Genomic DNA, 21,005 nt, shown 5'->3' with positions numbered 1-21,005 from the left:
GGTGGGAAACCACAATATTGGCAGTGCCAAATCGCTGAATAAGGAAGTAAAGATGGGGCGGGGGGGCAAACCATCCACAGCTGTGAAAATAACATGTAAAGCAAGGACTTTACATGTCAGGATAAAGCTAGGATATCAGTTGTTTTGGTCTAAACCATGTATTCCACCCCCTTTGAGATATTAGGAGTGTCAAAAGTTTGGATATGTGACAAATATGTGAAGAGGTAAAACAAAATGTGGTAAATGTGGAGGGGAGCATTCATATGAAAACTGCAGAAAAAGCAGACCTAAACTGTATTGACTGTGATGATAACACAGTACAGTGTATGAAGGATACATGGTACCTAAACAGGCTAGGGATTTACGAAGAACAAGAATTATCAACAAGATATCTGGACTTACACAAAAGCTAAAAGCTGCTAAAAAGTATTTAAAGAGACAAGTGAGGAAGAGGAAAACCAATAAGAGAAGGTACCTTTACTACAACATAATGTCACAAAAGGTATGCTATATAAGAGAAATAGAGAAAGATATATTTCTTGAAGAGAGAGAAATTTGTAGTATTTATGATAGAAGTAATAAACTGCACTTCACAAGCAGAAAAGAGAACAGAAAGAATAAAGATTGTAATTAGGGCTGTCAAGCGATTAAAAAAATGAATCTTGATTAATCGTGTGATTAAAAAAAATGAATTGCAGCTAATTGCACTGTTAATAGTAGAATGCTATTGATTACTAAATGATTTAGTATGATTTAGAATACTATTGAATTCTAAATGATTTAGTCGGGGATTGGTCCTGCTTTGAGCAGGGGGTTGGACTAGATGACCTCCTGAGGTCCCTTCCAACCCTGATATTCTATGATTCTATGAAATCATCCCAGCCAGGGCTTTGTCAAGCCTGACCTTAAAAATATCTAAGGAAGGAGATTCCACCACCACCCTAGGTAACGCATTCCAGTGCTTCACCCCCTCCTAGTGAAAAAGTTTTTCCTAATATCCAACCTAAATCTCCCCCACTGCAACTTGAGACCATTACTCTTTGTTCTGTCATCAGCTACCACTGAAAACAGTCTAGATCCATCCTCTTTGGAACCCCCTTTCAGGTAGTTGAAAGCAGCTATCAAATCCCCACTCATTCTTCTCTTCCGCAGACTAAACAATCCCAGTTCCCTCAGCTTCTCCTCATAAATCATGTGTTCCAGTCCCCTAATCATTTTTGTTGCCCTCCGCTGGATGTTTTCCAATTTTTCCACATCCTTCTTGTAGTGTGGGGCCCAAAACTGGATACAGTACTCCAGATGAGGCCTCACCAATGTTGAATAGAGGGGAACGATCACGTCCCTTGATCTGCTGGCAATGCCCCTACGTATACACCCCCAAATGCCATTGGCCTTCTTGGCAACGACGGCACACTGTTGACTCATATCCAGCTTCTCGTCCACTGTAACCCCTAGGTCATAGAATCATAGAATATCAGGGTTGGAAGGGACCCCAGAAGGTCATCTAGTCCAACCCCCTGCTCGAAGCAGGACCAATTCCCAGTTAAATCATCCCAGCCAGGGCTTTGTCAAGCCTGACCTTAAAAACCTCTAAGGAAGGAGATTCTACCACCTCCCTAGGTAACGCATTCCAGTGTTTCACCACCCTCTTAGTGAAAAAGTTTTTCCTAATATCCAATCTAAACCTCCCCCACTGCAACTTGAGACCATTACTCCTCGTTCTGTCATCTGCTACCATTGAGAACAGTCTAGAGCCATCCTCTTTGGAACCCCCTTTCAGGTAGTTGAAAGCAGCTATCAAATCCCCCCTCATTCTTCTCTTCTGCAGGCTAAACAATCCCAGCTCCCTCAGCCTCTCCTCATAACTCATGTGTTCCAGACCCCTAATCATTTTTGTTGCCCTTCGCTGGACTCTCTCCAATTTATCCACATCCTTCTTGAAGTGTGGGGCCCAAAACTGGACACAGTACTCCAGATGAGGCCTCACCAATGTCGAATAGAGGGGAACGATCACGTCCCTCGATCTGCTCGCTATGCCCCTACTTATACATCCCAAAATGCCATTGGCCTTCTTGGCAACAAGGGCACAGTGCTGACTCATATCCAGCTTCTCGTCCACTGTCACCCCTAGGTCCTTTTCCGCAGAACTGCTGCCTAGCCATTCGGTCCCTAGTCTGTAGCTGTGCATTGGGTTCTTCCGTCCTAAGTGCAGGACCCTGCACTTATCCTTATTGAACCTCATCAGATTTCTTTTGGCCCAATCCTCCAATTTGTCTAGGTCCTTCTGTATCCTATCCCTCCCCTCCAGCGTATCTACCACTCCTCCCAGTTTAGTATCATCCGCAAATTTGCTGAGAGTGCAATCCACACCATCCTCCAGATCATTTATGAAGATATTGAACAAAACCGGCCCCAGGACCGACCCTTGGGGCACTCCACTTGATACCGGCTGCCAACTAGACATGGAGCCATTGATCACTACCCGTTGAGCCCGACAATCTAGCCAGCTTTCTATCCACCTTATAGTCCATTCATCCAGCCCATACTCCTTTAACTTGCTGGCAAGAATACTGTGGGAGTAGTCTGCCATGTGCTACCTTCGGTAATTCCATGTTGCATTACAGCCCATTTTCCATATACTGCGATGCATTTAGTAATCCTTTCCTTCAGAATTTATTCTGAAACCGTACATGCTATTAAGGTCAGGCTAAGAGGTCTGTAATTGCCTGGATAACTTTTTTCCCCTTTCTGAAATATAGGTTGGCTATTCTCTGCTCATACAGTACTGATCCTAAATTGATAGATTTATTAAAAATTCTGGGTATTGGACCAGCGGTCTCATCTGCCAGTTCTTTCAGTATTCAGGGATGGAAATTATTCACCCTCCCAATTTGAGCAAATTAAGATCTAAGTCTTTCGCCTGCCATGTGGTAATCTTTGCTTCTCTACGCATTTCCACCAGCCATCCTGCCTTCATGTCTGTGTTCTGTACTTTCACTTTTATTGAAAATTGAGGCAAAGTATTCATTTAGTTTTAGGGCAATACTTAGATTATCTTTTATCTCTACCCCAGCCATACTGCATAGTGGCCCTTCCTCATCCTTCATTTTCTCTTTTTATTGTATAACTACAAACTAGAGATATAAAAGTTTAACCGGTTAACCAATAAGCATCGGTCTTATTAGTTTCGGTTAACGATTAAACTCCGCTGCCGCATAGGGCAGCAGAACCCTACGTAAAATGTGCAGCACCCCCCGCACCCGTAGTTCCCTGTTTATGTGAACTCCTTAATGGTTAACCATTTAATGGATAGAATTTTAATAGGTTACACAGTTACTATTTATGAACCCTGTTTACATCCCTACTACAAACGTCTTACTGTTAATTTCCTTTGCAAGGTCTAGCTCAGCTTGATTTTAACAATTCTAAATTTATTCCTACGTTTTTCTGACCTCCAAGGCATACAGTTGTCTTTGATTGCTCCCTTTTTCCTTTCCCTGTATGTTCTGTGTTTATTCCTAATATTCTTTTTGCGGTGGTAATTCAAGTTAGGTGTGGAGCTCTTTCTTACAAGTGTATTCCCTTACATGGGTTTGTAAATTCCCAGATAGATTTTGTACCTTTGACTTAAAGAAATTCCAGGTGTTCTGAGTGCTAGTCCTTGAGCACTTCGGTCCCATTGACTTCTTGAATTAATTCCCTTAATTACCCTTTTGAAACCAAAAGTCCGAGTAGCCAACCTTGTTTAGATTATTATTCCACTTAATTTAAACTGAACCAGTTTGTGATCACTCAGTCCAAGGTTATTTCCTATGACCAGCTCCTATATAATATCCTCACTACTTAACAAAACCAAGTCTAAAATGGAATGACTTTTTGTTGGTTCAGTGACCATTTAGTGAAGAAATCTGTTGTTATCTATGCTGTCCAGATACACAGGTATAACTGGGCTGTATCATTATGAGTAGCATTTATTCTCCAGTATAAGGACACGTGTGAGCTGTAGCTCACGAAAGCTCATACTCAAATAAATTGGTTAGTCTCTAAGGTGCCACAAGTACTCCTTTTCTTTTTGAGGTGCATCCCTTGGAATTTTCTTTCAACTGAATGGGTCCTCTGGTCTATATGGTTGGTGATTTAGTGCACGGCAGGCTAGTGCACTGTAGATTTACAGCCTGGCTTGCTGTAAACTAAATCACATAGACAAGTCCTGTTTCACAGATAAGGCTACTCAGTAGTTTATCAAGCTTTGCAGGTGTACAGTATGGTGTAGATGGAGGATAGTAATAGATATAGGTACTCAAACTGTAAGCACAAACCTGGAAACTCTTTACTGATAAAGACTACAGGTGTGTACCTCATATTGAATAAAATGTTTCTGTCTTAACTCTCTTAACCGTAGGTTTCAGAGGAACAGCCGTGTTAGTCTGTATTCGCAAAAAGAAAAGGAGTACTTGTGGCACCTTAGAGACTAACCAATTTATTTGAGCATGAGCTTTCGTGAGCTACAGCTCACAAGCTCATGCTCAAATAAATTGGTTAGTCTCTAAGGTGCCACAAGTACTCCTTTTCTTTTTTCTCTTAACCGTAGTTCCTTGAGATGATTGCCTGTATGAATTCATACTTTAGAAAATTCCCTCAATTTTCGAGCTAGCATTGTCATTTGTGGCTGTACATTTGTACTCACAGCCTTATGTTTGAGCCCAATGGTATCAAAGGGAATGAAAGTGCAAATTTGTCACTCATTTCCTTCTGAAATATACAATGCACAGCCTGAATAGTCCCTCAAAAACTCTGTGGCCTTGCCTAGGTTAGTATTTCAAATAGGGCTGTCAAGCAATTAAAAAAATTAATTGAGTGATTAATCTCAGTTAAACAATAGAATACCAATTGAAATTTATTAAATATTTTGGATGTTTTTCTACATTTTCAAATATATTGATTTCAATTACAAACAGAATACAAAGTGTTCAGTGCTCACTTTATTTTTATTTTTTATTACAAATATTTGCACTTTAAAAAACAAGAGAATTCTACAGAAAAATACTATGTACAAAAACCCCCTGCATTCAAAAACAAAACAATGTAAAACTGTGGAACCTACAATTCCACTCAGAACTAAGACAAACAAGTTTGTTTACATTTACGGGATATAATGCTGCCTGCTTCTTGTTTACAATGTTACCTGAAAGTAAGAACAGGCATTCGCATGGCACTGTTATAGCTGGCATCGCATGATACTTACATGCCAGATGCGCTAAAGGTTCATATGCCCCTTCATGCTTCGACCACCATTCCAGAGGATATGCACCCATGCTGATGAAGGGTTCTGCTCAATAACAATCCAGAGCAATCCCGACCGACGCATGTTCATTTTCATCATCTGAGTCATATGCCACCAGCAGAAGGTTGATTTTTGTTTGTTTGGTGGTTCGGATTCTGTAGTTTCTGCATTGGAGTGTTGATTTTTTAAGACTTCTGAAAGCATTCTTCCACACCCCATCCTGATCAGATTTTGGAAGGCACTTCAGATTCTTAAACCTTGGGTTGAGTGCTGTATCTATCTTGAGAAATCTCACATTGGTGCCACCTTTGCATTTTGTCAAATCTGCAGTGAAAGTGTTCTTAAAACAAACCACATGGGTGGGTCTGATCCAAGACTACTATAAGATGAAATATGTGGCAGAATGCAGGTAAAACAGAGCAGAAGACTACAATTCTCCCCCAAGGAGTCCAGTCATAAATTTAATTTTTAACGAGCATCATCAGCATGGAAACATGCCCTCTGGAATGGTGGTCAAAGCATGAAGGGGCATATGAATGTTTAGCATATCTGACACGTAAATACCTTGCAATGCCAGCTACAAAAGTGCCGTGAGATTCCTGTTTTCACTTTCAGGTGACATTGTAAACAAGAAGCAGGCAGCATGATCTCCTGTAAATGTAAACAAACTTGTTTGTCTTAGGTCTGAGTAGAATTGTAGGCTCCAAAGTTTTTCATAGTTTTGTTTTGCAGTGCAGTTATTTAACAAAAAAAATCTACATTTGTAAGTTGCTCTTTCATGATAAAGATATTGCACTACAGTACTTGTATGAAGTGAATTGAAAAATACTATTTCTTGTCATTTTCACAATGCAAAGATTTGTAATAAAATAATGTAAAGTGAGTACTGTATACTTTGTGTTCTGTAAAAAGAAAAGGAGGACATGTGGCACCTTAGAGACTAACAAATTTATTTGAGCATAAGCTTTTGTGAGCTACAGTTCACTTCATCGGAGGCATTCAGTGGAAAATACAGTGGGGAGATTCATATACATAGAGAATATGAAACAATGGGTGTTACCATATACACTGTAACGAGAGTGATCACTTAAGGTGAGCTATTACCAGCAGGAGAGTGGGGGTGGGGGGGGAGGGAATAAACATGGAGAAATAGTTTTACTTTGTGTAATGACCCATCCACTCCGTCTCTATTCAAGCCTAAGTTAATTGTATCCAGTTTGCAAATTCATTCCAATTCAACAGTCTGTCGTTGGAGAGACTAAACTATCTAAACTACTAAATGTCACAAGGGGCCACAACAGTGGTTCCCTTAACTCACCCAACAATATTGTTAATCTATCCAGCTATACTCTTAGGACAGATTCTTCTGCTGGGCTATCTCGGGGCCTCTCCTTCTGCCCCTCCACCCCCACGAACATGATACAGTTCTGTGGTGACCTAGAATCCTATTTTCAACATCTCTGACTCAAGGAATATTTCCAGCACACCTCTGAACAACATACTAACCCACAGAGACCTTCCTACCAAGACTACAAAAAGAAGGATTCTGGGTGGACTCTTCCTGAAGGGCGAAACAACAGACTGGACTTCTACATAGAGTGCACGGGCTGAAGTTTGTGGAAAAGCAGCATTACTTGCTCCATAACCTCAGCCATGCAGAACACAATGCCATCCACAGCCTCAGAAACAACTCTGACATCATAATCAAAAAGGCTGACAAAGGAAGTGCTGTCGTCATCACGAATATGGCAATCTAGCCAACTTTCTATCACCTTATAGTCCATTCATCCAGCCCATACTTCTTTAACTTGCTGGCAAGAATACTGTGGGAGACCGTGTCAAAAGCTTTGCTACAGTCAAGGAACAACACATCCACCGCTTTCCCCTCATCCACAGAGCCAGTTATCTCGTCATAGAAGGCAATTATGACTTGCCCTTGGTGAATCTAATCTGACTGTTCCTGATCACTTTCCTCTCCTCTAAGTGCTTCAGAATTGATTCCTTGAGGACCTGCTCCATGATTTTTCCAGGGACTGAGGTGAGACTGACTGGCCTGTAGTTCCTAGGATCCTCCTTCTTCCCTTTTTTAAAGATGGGCGCTACATTAGCCTTTTTCCAGTCGTCCGGAACTTCGCCCGATCGCCATGAGTTTTCAAAGATAATGGCCAATGGCTCTGCAATCACATCCGCCAACTCCTTTAGCACTCTCAGATGCAGCGCATCCGGCCCCATGGACTTGTGCTTGTCCAGCTTTTCTAAATAGTCCCAAACCACTTCTTTCTCCACAGAGGGCTGGTCACCTCCTCCCCATGCTGTGCTGCCCAGTGCAGTAGTCTGGGAGCTGACCTTGTTCGTGAAGACAGAGGCAATAGTTTTGGATATTTTCTACATTTTCAAATATATTGATTTCAGTTACAACACAGAATATGTACAGTGCTCACTTTATATTATTTTTTATTACAAATATTTGCACTATAAAAAAAGCAAAAGAAATAGTATTTTTCAATTCACCTAATACAAGTATTGTAGTGCAATTCTTTATCATGAAAATTGAACTTACAAATGTTGAATTATGTACAAAAAACAACTGAACTCAAAAATAAAACAGTGTAAAACTTTAGAGCCTACAAATCCACTCAGTCCTGCTTCTTGTTCAGCCAATCGCTCAAACAAGTTTGTTTATGTTTGCAGGAGATAATGCTGCCCACTTCTTGTTACAATGTCACCTGAAAGTAAAAACAGGCATTTGCATGGCACTGTTGTAGCCGATGTCGCAAGATATTTATGTGCCAGATGCACTAAAGATTCATATGTCCCTTGATATTTCAACCACCATTCCAGAGGACATGTTTCCATGCTGATGATGGGTTCCGTTCAGTAACGATCCAAAGCGGTGTGGACCAATGCATGTTCATTTTCATTATCTGAGTCAGATGTCACCAGCAGAAGGTTTATTTTCTTTTTTGGTGGTTCGAGTTCTGTAGTTTCCACATCGGAGTGTTGCTCTTTTAACTCTTCTGAAACTGTGTTCTGCACCTTGTCCCTCTCAAATTTTGGAAGACACTTCAGATTCTTTGGTCGAGTGCTGTAGCTATCTTTAGAAATCTCACATTGATACCTTCTTTGTGTTTTGTCAAATCTGCACTGAAAGTGTTCTTAAAATGAACAACATGTGTTGGGTCATCATCCAAGACTGCTATAACATGAAATATATGGCAGAATGCGGGTAAAACAGAAGGAGACATGCAATTCTCCTCCAAGAAGTTCAGTCACAAATTTAATTAGCGCATATATTTTTTAAACGAGCATCATCAGCATGGAAGCATGTCCTCTGGAATGGTGGTCGAAGCATGAAGGGCATATAAATGTTTAGCATATCTGGCACGTAAACACCTTGCAATGCCAGCTACAAAAATGCCATGTGAACACCTGTTCTCATGTTCAGGTGACATTGTAAATAATAAGCAGGTGGTATTATCTCCCATAAATGTAAACAAACTTGTTTGTCTGAGCAATTGGCTGAATAAGAAGTAGGACTTAGTGGACTTGTTGGCTCTAAAGTTGTGCATTGTTTTGTTTTTGAGTGCAGTTATGTAACAAACAAACAAAATCTACATTTGTAAGTTGTACTTTCATGATAAAGAAATTGCACTACCGTACTTGTATAAGGTGAATTGAAAAATACTATTTCTTTTGTTACCATTTTACACTGCAAATATTTGTAATAAAAATAATATAAAGTGAGAACCGCACACTTCTGTACACACAATATGTTCTGTGTTGTAATTGAAATCCATATATTTGAAAATGTAGAAAAACATCCACAATAAATAATAAATACCAGTTGAAATAATAAATTTCAACTGGTATTCTTTTGTTTAACAGTGCGATTAAAAGTGTGATTAACTTTTTTGAGTTAATTGTGTGAGTTAACTGGGATTAATCGACAGCCCTAATTGTAATAAAAGCAGCGGAAAATTATGTGCATGCTAGTAATTTTGCAATAGAGCACATTCATGCATTTTTGAGTGAGGACAGTACTGTGGTTTAACTAATATGGTACTAACTTTTTGTTGTTGTTGTTGGAATGTGCAAAGCCCAGTAAACCATGGTCAGGAACTAAAAAAGACTATTTCTGGAACGGAGGACAAACCTGATGTTATCTGTATACAGGAAACATGGTTAATGGAATAGCTGTCTCTTAAAGTCCCAGGATATGGTACAGTCAGATAGGATAGAGAAATATGAACGGGGAGTGTGTACATTTATATGGGAAAATCTGTGTTATATTGAAATGAATGTAAAGAAACTAAGTTTTGAGTATAGTGCTATTGAAATTCCAAAGCAGAATAAAAGTACCTCTTTAAGGATCTATAATGTTTACAACCCCTGTAAAGATTTGGAGATCTTGGAATTAAAAGAGCTAATTAGAGATGTAAAGGGTCCATGTATTATATGTGGAGATTTGAATAGCCATAATGAATTATGGGGAAGTGGGAAATCTGATCACAATGGCAAATGTTTGGAAAAGTTTATTGATGAGCACCATCTGATAATACTAAGTAATGGAACACCAGTTAGGTTTAACTCAGTTACTGTTTCCTTTTCCTGTTTGGAGCTGGGAATTGCAACAAGTATAGCTAGTAAATGTAGCTGGGAAATTTACAAGGAAGAGGGAATGGGAAGTGGTTGTTTCCCTGTACTTAGTATGAACCAAGGAAAGGATGATATTGAAGACACGACTAGAGGAACTCCTACTGGGAATTCTAAAAGGGCTGATTGGAAGCTCTTGTGGAGTAAGTGTGACAAGTGCTTGAGCAACACATGTATAAGTCATGAACACAGATGGTGTACTACAAACAAATATAGGGGTAGGATTAATCTACGTGGAATCACAGACTTGTTGGGGTGGAAGAGATCTCGAGAAGTCATCAAGTCCAGTCCCTGCATTGAGGCAAGACCAAGTAAATCTAGACCATCCCTGACAAATGCTTGTCCGCTCTGTTTTTGAAAACCTCCAGTGATTGGGGATTCCACAGCTTCCCTTGGAAGCCTATTCCAGAGTTTAACTACCTTTCTATTTAGAAAGTTTTTTTCATATATCTAACCTCAATCTCCCCTGCTGCAGATTAAATTCATTACTTCCTGTTCTGCCTTCAGTGGACATGGAGAACAACTGATCACCGTCCTCTTTGTAACAGCCCTTAACGTATTTGAAGACTGTGATCGGTCTGGCTGGGAGCTGGAGGGGGCACCGCTCACTTGGCGGCCAGGAGGATGGAATGTAACAGCAGTGACCCCAGCCCCAGGGAAGGTAGAGACTGTTGTATTCATTTAGGTGGAATAAAGAAGCCCAAAGAGTCAAAGGTGTTAACATGACCCTAAACCTGTCCAGCATTAAACAGTTTTAAACAAGGCTCAGGGTTTGTTATATAGAGAGATTTCAGCCTTCTTAGTACCATGGCAAACACATTAGGAAACTCATGACAATTTATTAATTGAAACATAAGAAAGGAAAGGAATCAAAGCAAGGCAAAACCCACTGAAATTGAGTTATGCAACACAAACTTAGTCAAAACCCATCAAAGTCTTTTTAGAAAGGTTGACTATTAGTATTTTATTGTGCCAAACAGCTTTCCTTGGTAGGGAAGAAAGGATTAGTTCTGTGTTTCAGCTTGAGTTGGGAATCATAGTCACTTTCCTGCTTTTGACAAAACAGACCCATAAAGAGGGAAAAAAGATTGGATAGTAAAAGATGGGGGAAATGCAGCTTTTATTGACATTGTTGGGATACAGGGCAGCTAGTCAGTCTCAGACAGATGCTTTGCATTAGCAGGTTGGCTACAACATCTGTTGCGCCGGATTCTGGTTCACCGCCCCGGTCAGGGATGTCATGCTGCAGAACTCTTTCTGTCCACAGTGCTCATGTGCTGTTTGCAAATGTTAACACCTTCTCTTTGCTAGGGCAAAAACTGGGTTTAGGTCGGGAATAACAAACAGGAGCTACCTACACCTGGCCTACACTCAAAACACTGAGTATACGCCACACAAACAGCCCAGACTTGCTAAATATCACTACTCCTTCACCCTTGCGCTGAAGATTCCTTCTGTGATGGTGCCTTCCCTTACCATCCCTAAGCCCTGGAGACCACTGTCATGCAGGCCACCAGACTGCTGAAAATCCCCCCGGCAAGAAGACATCCTTGTCTGTGCTGTTCAACATATTTATTAATGATCTGGAAAAGGGAGTAAACAGAGAAGTGGCAAAGTTTGCAGATAATACAAAAATGTTCAAGATAGCTAAGCCCAAAACTGACTGCGAAGAGCTACAAAGGGATCTCACAAAACTGGGTGACTGGGCAACAATATGGCAGATGAAATTCAGCATTGATAAGTGCAAAGTAGTGCCCATTGGAAAACATAATCTGAACTACACATATGTAATGATGGGGTCTAAATTAGCTATTACAACTCAAGAGAGGTCTTGGCGTCACCATGGATAGTTCTCTGAAAACTTCACCTCAGTGTGCCAGCTGTGGACAAAATGACGAACAGAATGTTAGGAATTATTAGGAAAGGGATAGATAGAAAATATCACAATGTCACTATATAAAATCCATGATGTACCCATACCTTGCATACTGTGTCCAGTTCTGATTGCCCCATCTCAAAAAGGATATGGTGGAACGGGCAAAGATTCAGAGGAGGACAACAAAGATCTCAAGGATATGGAGTGACTTACATATGAGGAGAGACTAAAAAGATTAGAACTGTTCATCTTAGGAAAGAGATGACTGAGGGGGGATACGATAAAGGTCTGTAAAATCACAGGTAAGTATGACTGGTTTCCAGCTATACACTTGTAAGTGTTCAGTGGCGCCTGGAGCCTTGGCATGAGCTTGTGCCTAAGCCTGCCAACATCACAACCACCACCTTTACAAAGATATAAAGCACTGTTTTTTACCTCTGGTAGACTGAATGATATGAGACCTTGAAATTGTAACATTATCTGTGGAAAAATACCTAAAATTTAAAACAAATTTTAAAGCGTAAAAACAAAACAAAACAAAACAAAAAAAACCAACCCACCCTAGAGTGACTCATATTAAATGAGGACATTGATATAATAGGCATCACAGAAACTTGGTGGAATTAGGATAACCAATGGGACACAGTAACACCAGGATACAAAACGGGGGAGGGATAGCTCAGTGGTTTGAGCATTGGCCTGCTAAACCCAGGGTTGTGAGTTCAATTCTTGAGGGGGCTATTTAGGGATCTGGGGAAAAAATTGGGGATTGGTCCTGCTTTGAGCAAGGGGTTGGACTAGATGACCTCCTGAGGTCCCTTCCAACCCTGATCTTCTATGATTCTATGATATTGGAAGGACAGAACAGGTCATGCTGGTGGGGGAGTAGCACTATATGTGAAAGAAAGTGTAGAGTCAAATGAAGTAAAAATCTTAAATGAACCAAACTGTTCTGTTTGAATCTGTAGGGATAATAATTTCATGCTTGAATAATACGAATATAGTAGTAGGGATATCCTACCGACCACCTGACCAGGATGGTGACTGTGAAATGCTCAGGGAGATTAGAGAGGGTATAAAAATAAAAAACTCAGTAATAATGGGGGATTTTAACTATCCCCATTGTGATGGGTTGGACCCCCCCCTTTTGGGGTGCCACCTGATGTACTGGGGTCCCACTAAGCCCACCCATTCCACTAGCCTGGGCTCCCTCACCCTGTCCTGCTGCACACAGAGGTAGGGACATACCGAGCTGTAGAATCACACAGAGTCTGCAATCAGCTCTGTGTGGGAAGAATCACCTTGGAGATTTCCCAGCACTCAGGTGCACACACCCTCTGGAGTGTAAACCCAAAATTATATTGTCTTGTGCTGTACAGAGATCTATACAGTGTAAGCTCATGACATTTGTTCCCCCCACCCTCAATGTGGAGGAAGATATGCACAGCTTCCCCAACCCCCAGTTATGTATAGCCCAAACTGGGTTTTAGAATAAGCAAAAAACAAGTTTATTAACTACAAAAGGTAGATTTTAAGTGATTATAAGGGACAACAAACAGAACAAAGCAGATTCCTGAGCAAATAAAACAAAGCACACAAACAAAGCTTAACATACTAAAGAATACTGAGTGCAAATAATAACTTTCACCCTAAATGTTGTTTTAAGCATGTTGCAGAGTTTCTTGAAGGTGAACTGCATGGCTTGCAGCTTAAATCATAGAATCATAGAATATCAGGTTTGGAAGGGACCTCAGGAGGTCATCTAGTCCAACGCCCTAATCAAAGCAGGACCAATCCCCAACTAAATCATCCCAGCCAGGGCTTTGTCAAGCCTGACCTTAAAAACTTCTAAGGAAGGAGATTCCACCATCTCCCTACGTAACGCATTCCAGTGCTTCACCACCCTCCTAGTGAAAAAGTTTTTCCTAATATCCAACCTAAACCTCCCCCACTGAAATTTGAGACCATTACTCCTTGTTCTGTCATCTGCTACCACTGAGAGCAGTTTAGATCCATCCTCTTTGGAACCCCCTTTCAGGTAGTTGAAAGCAGCTATCCAATCCCCCCTCATTCTTCTCTTCTGCAGACTAAACAATCCCAGTTCCCTCAGCCTCTCCTCACAAGTCATGTGTTCCAGTCCCCTAATCATTTTTGTTGCCCTCCGCTGGACGTTTTCCAATTTTTCCACATCCTTCTTGCAGTGTGGGGCCCAAAACTGGACACAGTACTCCAGATGAGGCCTCACCAATGTCGAATAGAGGGGAACGATCACGTCCCTCTATCTGCTGGCAATGCTCCTACCTATACAGCCCAAAATGCTGTTAGCCTTCTTGGCAACAAGGGCACACTGTTGACTCATATCCAGCTTCTCGTCCACTGTAACCCCTAGGTCCTTTTCTGCAGAACTGCTGCCTTACTACTTGGTCCCTAGTCTGTAGCAGTGCATGGGATTCTTCCGTCCTAAGTGCAGGACTCTGCACTTATCCTTGTTGAACTTCATCAGATTTCTTTTGGCCTAATCCTCTAATTTGTCTAGGTCCCTCTGTATCCTATCCCTACCCTCCAGCCTATCTACCACTCCTCCCAGTTTAGTGTCATCTGCAAACTTGCTGAGGGTGTAATCCACGCCATCCTCCAGATCATTAATGATCATTAAATCATGAAACCTCCAGGTATTCCTTTCACAGGCAAGATCTTTCTCACCTGAGTTCAGTCCCTACCCTCCCTAATGCTCCCCCACCTTAGTTGCTTTGTTTCTTCAGGTGTTTTCAGCAGTCTTCCTTCTTGGGTGGGGAGGCACTGGAGAAGAACCAAGAGTAACTCACTCCGCAGCCTTAAATAGGATTTACATATGTTGGGAACCTTTTGTTTCCTAGTCTGATGCCCACCCCCTTCCAGTGGAAAAATACCAGCAGCTCAGGATGGTATCCTGAACCAGGTGACATGATCACATGACCTTGCAGTGTTAAAGCAGCATCCCAGGAAGATTCTCAGGAAGGTGGGAGATTACTATCTTCAAAGTCCTATTGTCTTTCCTAATGGTCCATCCAGGCTGATTGCCTATTGTCTGGTGGACGTTCCCCAGATGCAAGCACTTTTGTAATTGATACATAGTCCATATTCCTAACTTCAGATACAGAAATGATACAAAAACAACAAGGAGTCCGGTGGCACCTTAAAGACTAACAGATTTATTTGGGCATAAGATTTCATGGGTAAAAGAACACTTCTTCAGATGCAAGAAATGATACATACATTCAAATAGAATAATCACATCCAGTAAATCATAACCTTTCCAATGATACCTCACATGACCCAACTTGCATAAAACATATCTTAGTTATGCCATATTCATATCATAACAATAGGTCTCTGAAGAATATGGGGCATAATGTCACACCCATATTGACTGGGTTCATGTCACCTCAGGACAGGATGTACCAAATGACTGGAGGATAGCTAATGTGATGCCAATTTTTAAAAAGGGCACCAGAGGTGATCCCGGCAATTACAGGCCAGTAAGGGTGACCAGATGTCCCGTTTTTATAGGGACAGTCCCATTTTTTGGGACATTTTCTTATATAGGTGCCTATTACCCACCACCCCCTGTCCCATTTTTTTCACAGTTGCTATCTGGTCACCCTAAGTAAGTCTGACTTCAGTATCGGGCAAACTGGTTGAAAATATAGTAAAGAACAGAATGGTAAGACACAGAGATGAACATAATTTGTTGGGGAAGAATCAACATGATTTTTGTAAAGGGAAATCATGCCTCACGAATCTATCAGAATTCTTTGAGGGGGGTCAACAAGCAGGTGGACAAGGGGGAATCCACTGGATATAGTGTCCTTGGACTTTTAGAAAGCCTTTGACAAGGTCCCTCATCAAAGGCTCTTAAGCAAAGTAAGCTGTCATGGAATAAGAGGGAAAGTGCTCTCATAGATCAGTAACTGATTAAAAGGTAGGAAACAAAGGGTAGGAATAAATGGTCAGTTTTCAGACTGGAGAGAGGTAAATAGTGGTGTCCACCAGGGGTCTGTTCTGGGCCCAGTCCTATTCAGCATATTCATAAATGATCAGGAAAAAGGGGTAAACAGTGAGGTGGCAAATTTGCAGATGATACAAAACTACTCAAGAGAGTTAAGTCCAAAGCAGACTGTGAAGAGCTACAAAGGGATCTCACAAAACTGGGTAACTGCACAACAAAATGGCAGATGAAATTCAATGTTGATAAATGCAAAGTAATTGAAAAACATAAACCCAACTATACATATAAAATGATGGGGTCTAAATTAGCTGTTACCACTCAAGAAAGAGATCCTGGAGTCATTGTGGGTAGTTCTCTGAAAACATCCACTCAATGTGCAGCGGCAGGCAAAAAAGTGAACAGAATGTTGGGAATCATCAAGAAAGGGATAGATAATAAGACAGAAAATATCATATTGCCTCTATATAAACCATAGTATACCCACATCTTGAATACTGCATGCAGATGTGGCCCCATCTCAAAAAATTTATATTAGAATTGGAAAAGGTTCAGAAAAAGGCAACAGAAATGATTAGGGAGATGGAACAGCTTCCCTATGAGGACAGATTAAAAAGATTAGGACTTTTCAGCTTAGAAAAGAGCCGACTAAGGGGGGGATATAATTGAGGTCTATAAAATCATGAGTGGTATGGAGAAAGTAAATAAGGACATGTTATTTACTCCTTCTCATAACACAAGAACTAGGTGTCACCAAATGAAATTAATAGGCAGCAGATTTAAAACAAACAAAAGGAAGTATTTCTTCACACAGCACACTGTGGAACTCTTTGCCAGAAGATGTTGTGAAGGTGAAAACTATACCAGGGTTCAAAAAAGAACTAGATACATTCATGGAGAATAGGTCCATCAATGGCTATTAGCCAGGATGGGCAGGGATGGTGTCCCTAGCCTCTGTTTGCCAGAAGCTGGGAATGGACAACAGGGGATGGATCACTTGATGATTAACTGTTCTGTTCATTCCCTCTGGGGCACCTGGCATTGGCCACTGTTGGAAGACAGGATACTGGGCTAAATGGACCATCTGACCCAGTATGGCAGTTCTTATGTTCTTACGACTGAAGATTAGGTCCAGCATGTGACCAACTGCGTGGGTTGAATTAGAGACGCCCTCTGAAAGTCCTAGGGAGCCAGGTGAGGAGATCAGTGACTGGGCTTTTGCAGCTACAGCCTTTTGACATGCATGCATGAAAATGAATATGTGTTGGTCCACACTGCTTTGGATGGTTATCCACCAGAACCTGTTATCAGCATGGATACATGTCCTCTGGAATGGTGGTGGAAGCATGAAGGGGCATATGAATCTCTAGTGCATCTGGCACATAAATATCTTGCGTTGCCGGCCACAACAGTGCCATGCGAATGCCTGTTCTCACTTTCAGGCGATACTGTAAACAAGAAGCGGGCAGCATTATCTCCTGCAAATGTAAACAAACTTGTTTGTCTGAGCAATTGGCTGAACAAGAACTAGGACCGAGTGGACTTGTAGGCTCTAAAGTTTTACATTGTTTTATTTTTGAATGCAGTTATTTTTTTGTACATAATTCAACACTTGTAAGTTCAACTTTTATGATAAAGAGATTGCACTACAGTACTTAGATGAATTGAAAAATACTATTTCTTTTGTTTTTTACTGTGCAAATATTTGTAATAAAATTAAATATAAAGTGAGCACTGTACACTTTGTATTCTGTGTGGTAATTGAAATCAGTATATCTGAAAATGTAGAAAATATCCAAAACTATTTAAATAAATGGTATTCTATTGTTTAACAGTGCGATTAATTGTGATTTTTTTTAATCACTTTACTTGGCCTAATTAATACATAATCTATAGATCAGCTACAATGGGTGCATTAACCAAGTTTACACTGTTAGATTTCCTTTAAATTCATAAATTCCAAGGCTAGAAGGGACCACTGTGATAATCTAGTCTGGCCTCCTATGTAACAAAGGCCATAAACTTCCTCAAAATAATTCCTAGAGCAGATTGTTAGAGAGCTTATTCCTTCACTCTCCCACTTCCCTGGTCCTTCTCGCATGAACAGAAAGCAACAATACCCGAAGTCCGAAGGTGCAAACAATTCGATGTTTATTGGGGTGAACTTCCAGCAAGCTTAAATACAAGTTCCTTTTTCCTTATTTTCAAATCCCAATTTACTTCCTGTTTGCCCCTAATTTATATAGTAATATTCTTAGCTATACCTTAACCAATCATTCTACTGAAATTTAACTAACCAATCCTAACATATTGTAACATGATTAGCTAACCAGTTATATCCCACCACCTTAATTAGTTTACACCCAGCAAAATTAATTATACAGCAGACAGAAACAATCACAGAACCAGAAAGAGACCATGCCAATAAACAATAGCAAAGTGGGAACTATAATGACAAAACAATACAGAAGTGAGGATTTCACAACTACATCTATAAAGACATAAGAGTTTCCCAGCTGTCTATTGATAAGTGAGTTCTTACCAGACAGAAAACTATCAACCTCAATTTCCTTTTACATCTTCTAGGCACTTCCCTTTCTCTGGAGGTGATAGGCACTATCAGGACAGGATTGTATTCCTAACAGCCCAATAGCACCTTCTTTCAATGTGACTACTTTGGAATGTGAGGATGTGACCGGTCGCTTCCCAGCTTATGGCTGCCTCTGTCGCTTAGGCAAAGGCCTTAGCCTAAGAACAGGGCCTCAGACTGTCACAGTAAGAGAAGGACCTTAACACTGGCAGACAGTGATTTTGATTCTTTCTTTTATACCTCTAACTAGCCAAGTGGTAAGATTACACCTAAATTCTTAAAGTACAGGCCTTTACAGACAGGCCTGAATATCTATATCCTAACACAGATCTCTTAGGAAAATATCCAATCTTGATTTTAAAAATTGCCAGTGATGGAGAATCCACCAAGATCCTTGGTAAACTGTTGTAACGGTAAATTACTCATTGTTAAAAATGTATGCCTTATTTCCAGTCTGAATTTATCTAGTTTCAATTTCCAGCCATTGGCTCATTTTATCCTTTTCTCTGGTAGGCTGAAGAGCCAATTGTCAACTCTTTGTTCCCCATGTAGGTACTCATACACTGTAAGTTAGAGGGGTGTGTGTGTGTCTGTGAATGCTGAAAAACAAGTATAAATGTGTGCGCGCCTTTTCTATAAAACTAGCTTGAGTGTATGCTTATAGCAGTTTATCTATACAAGATGGCTTGAATGTATGCTTAATTGTTTTGGGAAGGAGGACAGATGGGTGGATTTTGGTGTTGTGTGTTGAAGGGGATGAGCAGCATCCTTATCTCAAAAGTAATCAGCTGTTTTACATAAATAGTTCAAACGAAATCTTCATTTTGTCTACGGTCGGGTGTATTAACCAATTTTACATTCTTAGATTTCTTTTAAGTTAGGCTGTGTATACGTACGTGTTTTTGGTATAAAATAATGCTGAAAAACAAGTATGAACATGTGCATGTGTGTCGGTGACTTATCTATATAATAATATAGAATTATTTTGAATGTATCCTTACAATGGTTTATCTATAAAATAGTCTACAAGTTGGCTTGAATGTATGCTTAATTGCTTTGGGAAATAGAGCAGGGTGGAGTGTGGAGGCATGAATGGTGCTTTGTGTGTTGTATGTTTTGCTGAAAACTTTTTAATTTTATTTGTCCTTCAAACACTGTACTAAAATTAAGAGCCTCTAATACAATTTAAGCCAATAGGTGCTAATTTTCAATAAATACAAAAGGCTGTGAAGAACTACATTACTTTAAGTAGGAATAAGGGAAATTGTTCTAAAGATTAGGCATATCTTTCATTGGGGTCTATCTGCCAGTTTTTAAAGACAAATGCGAAAGGAATAATGTAGAAAAAGGAAATTTTATTCCTGGTGCAAAATTAGAAACAAGACTAATTGCTAAATGGACGTAGGTTTTGTAAAGAGTTTGATAAAGAATCTACATGCATGCTCATTTTGGAGGGTGGGTCATATTTCTTCAGATAAAAGGTAAAACACAAGGAAAAGAAGGGGTTAAGGCGGCAGCATGTGCCAGCATTCTTACCTCTGTCCTTTCAACAGTTAGAAAACCTTTCAGTTTTGTAATAAACAATAGAGAAATAAAAGAATTAAAGAGTGCTGCCTTTGCACTCTTAGGGATAAACCGGAATTGCTGCAATGAAACCAGGGGAGAATGTGTGGTAATTTTAAGGCAAATATTGGGAAATATTTGGGTGTAGCTCAGTGTTCACAATCACTTCCCTAAGCACAAAGAGTCACACCCCAATTAGAGGTGTTGAAACTGGTGATGAGTCAAGAAATTGCCAGACCAGCCTGAACCAACTACCATAATTAATAGGGGTAGGGGAGTTATTTATTTTCTGCTTTTCTGGTGTCCACAGAGCACTATTCACATAATGATATTTAAAGTACTCTCTCTCTTACTATTGACAATATTACATTTTTTAAATTCTGTTTTGTTCCTTTCTTCCCTCCTCTCCCCTCACAAGGCTGACAATGGTAAACTCCACCTATACAAACCACATGACTGTGTGACTAGATAATGTCAGATGTCTGAGTATTCTTGGTCACATTTCCTCTAGATTTTGTTTGTCAGAGTTTCCAAACATCCTAAGAAGTTATTTGCCACTATGATGCCTGGAGGCTTAACTGAGACCAAACTCGCGACTCCAGAAATCCAAGAGATTGCTGACCAGGTGAGTTGCATCCCATGAAAGATGCAAAACAGAAACTAGTAGCACAAAAGCAAATTCCAGAGAGATTATGGAATGAAGCTAAAATTTACTTTAAAATCGAACAAGAAGCATTGTAAATGGAAGCCCTCTTGATTGATTAGAAGCATGTAGTATGTGGCATGGAAAAATTGCTAAAGAAGTGACTGCACGGACTCCAGTCCAGGAAATTCTTCGATTTGTATCTGCCAATGCCAGAAGGGACCATGTAGTCTGACCTCCTGTATAGCATAGGCATAGAACTTTTCATTCTTTTAATCCATTTAAGGTGGCCATGTTAATTTTGTATTGTTCTAGCTTTTTAATCAAAATGTCATGCGGCACCAAGTATAATGCCATAGAGTAATCTATTACATCAACAGTGTTGCCTTTTATCAACCACATTTATAATCT

At 40.2% G+C, this 21,005-nt stretch overlaps 1 protein-coding gene across 2 annotated transcripts in view; it reads left to right on the top strand.

The window, feature by feature from the left end:
* MIX23 (mitochondrial matrix import factor 23) overlaps positions 1–21,005 on the top strand; it is a 76,242-nt gene that overhangs the window by 45,029 nt on the left and 10,208 nt on the right. Inside the window, exon 4 of one of the 2 annotated variants that reach the window (XM_075119448.1) lies at positions 20,463–20,576. The exons of the other annotated variant lie outside the window; for it this stretch is intronic. Within the exon in view, the coding sequence (XP_074975549.1) occupies positions 20,463–20,576 (114 nt within the window). The remainder of the gene's footprint in view (positions 1–20,462; positions 20,577–21,005) is intronic. 2 annotated transcript variants of the gene reach the window in all.

This window comes from Caretta caretta, chromosome 1 (assembly GCF_965140235.1).
Source record: "Caretta caretta isolate rCarCar2 chromosome 1, rCarCar1.hap1, whole genome shotgun sequence".
Lineage (NCBI taxonomy): Eukaryota > Metazoa > Chordata > Testudines > Cheloniidae > Caretta > Caretta caretta.
This window is presented reverse-complemented; position numbering and strand designations above follow the sequence as displayed.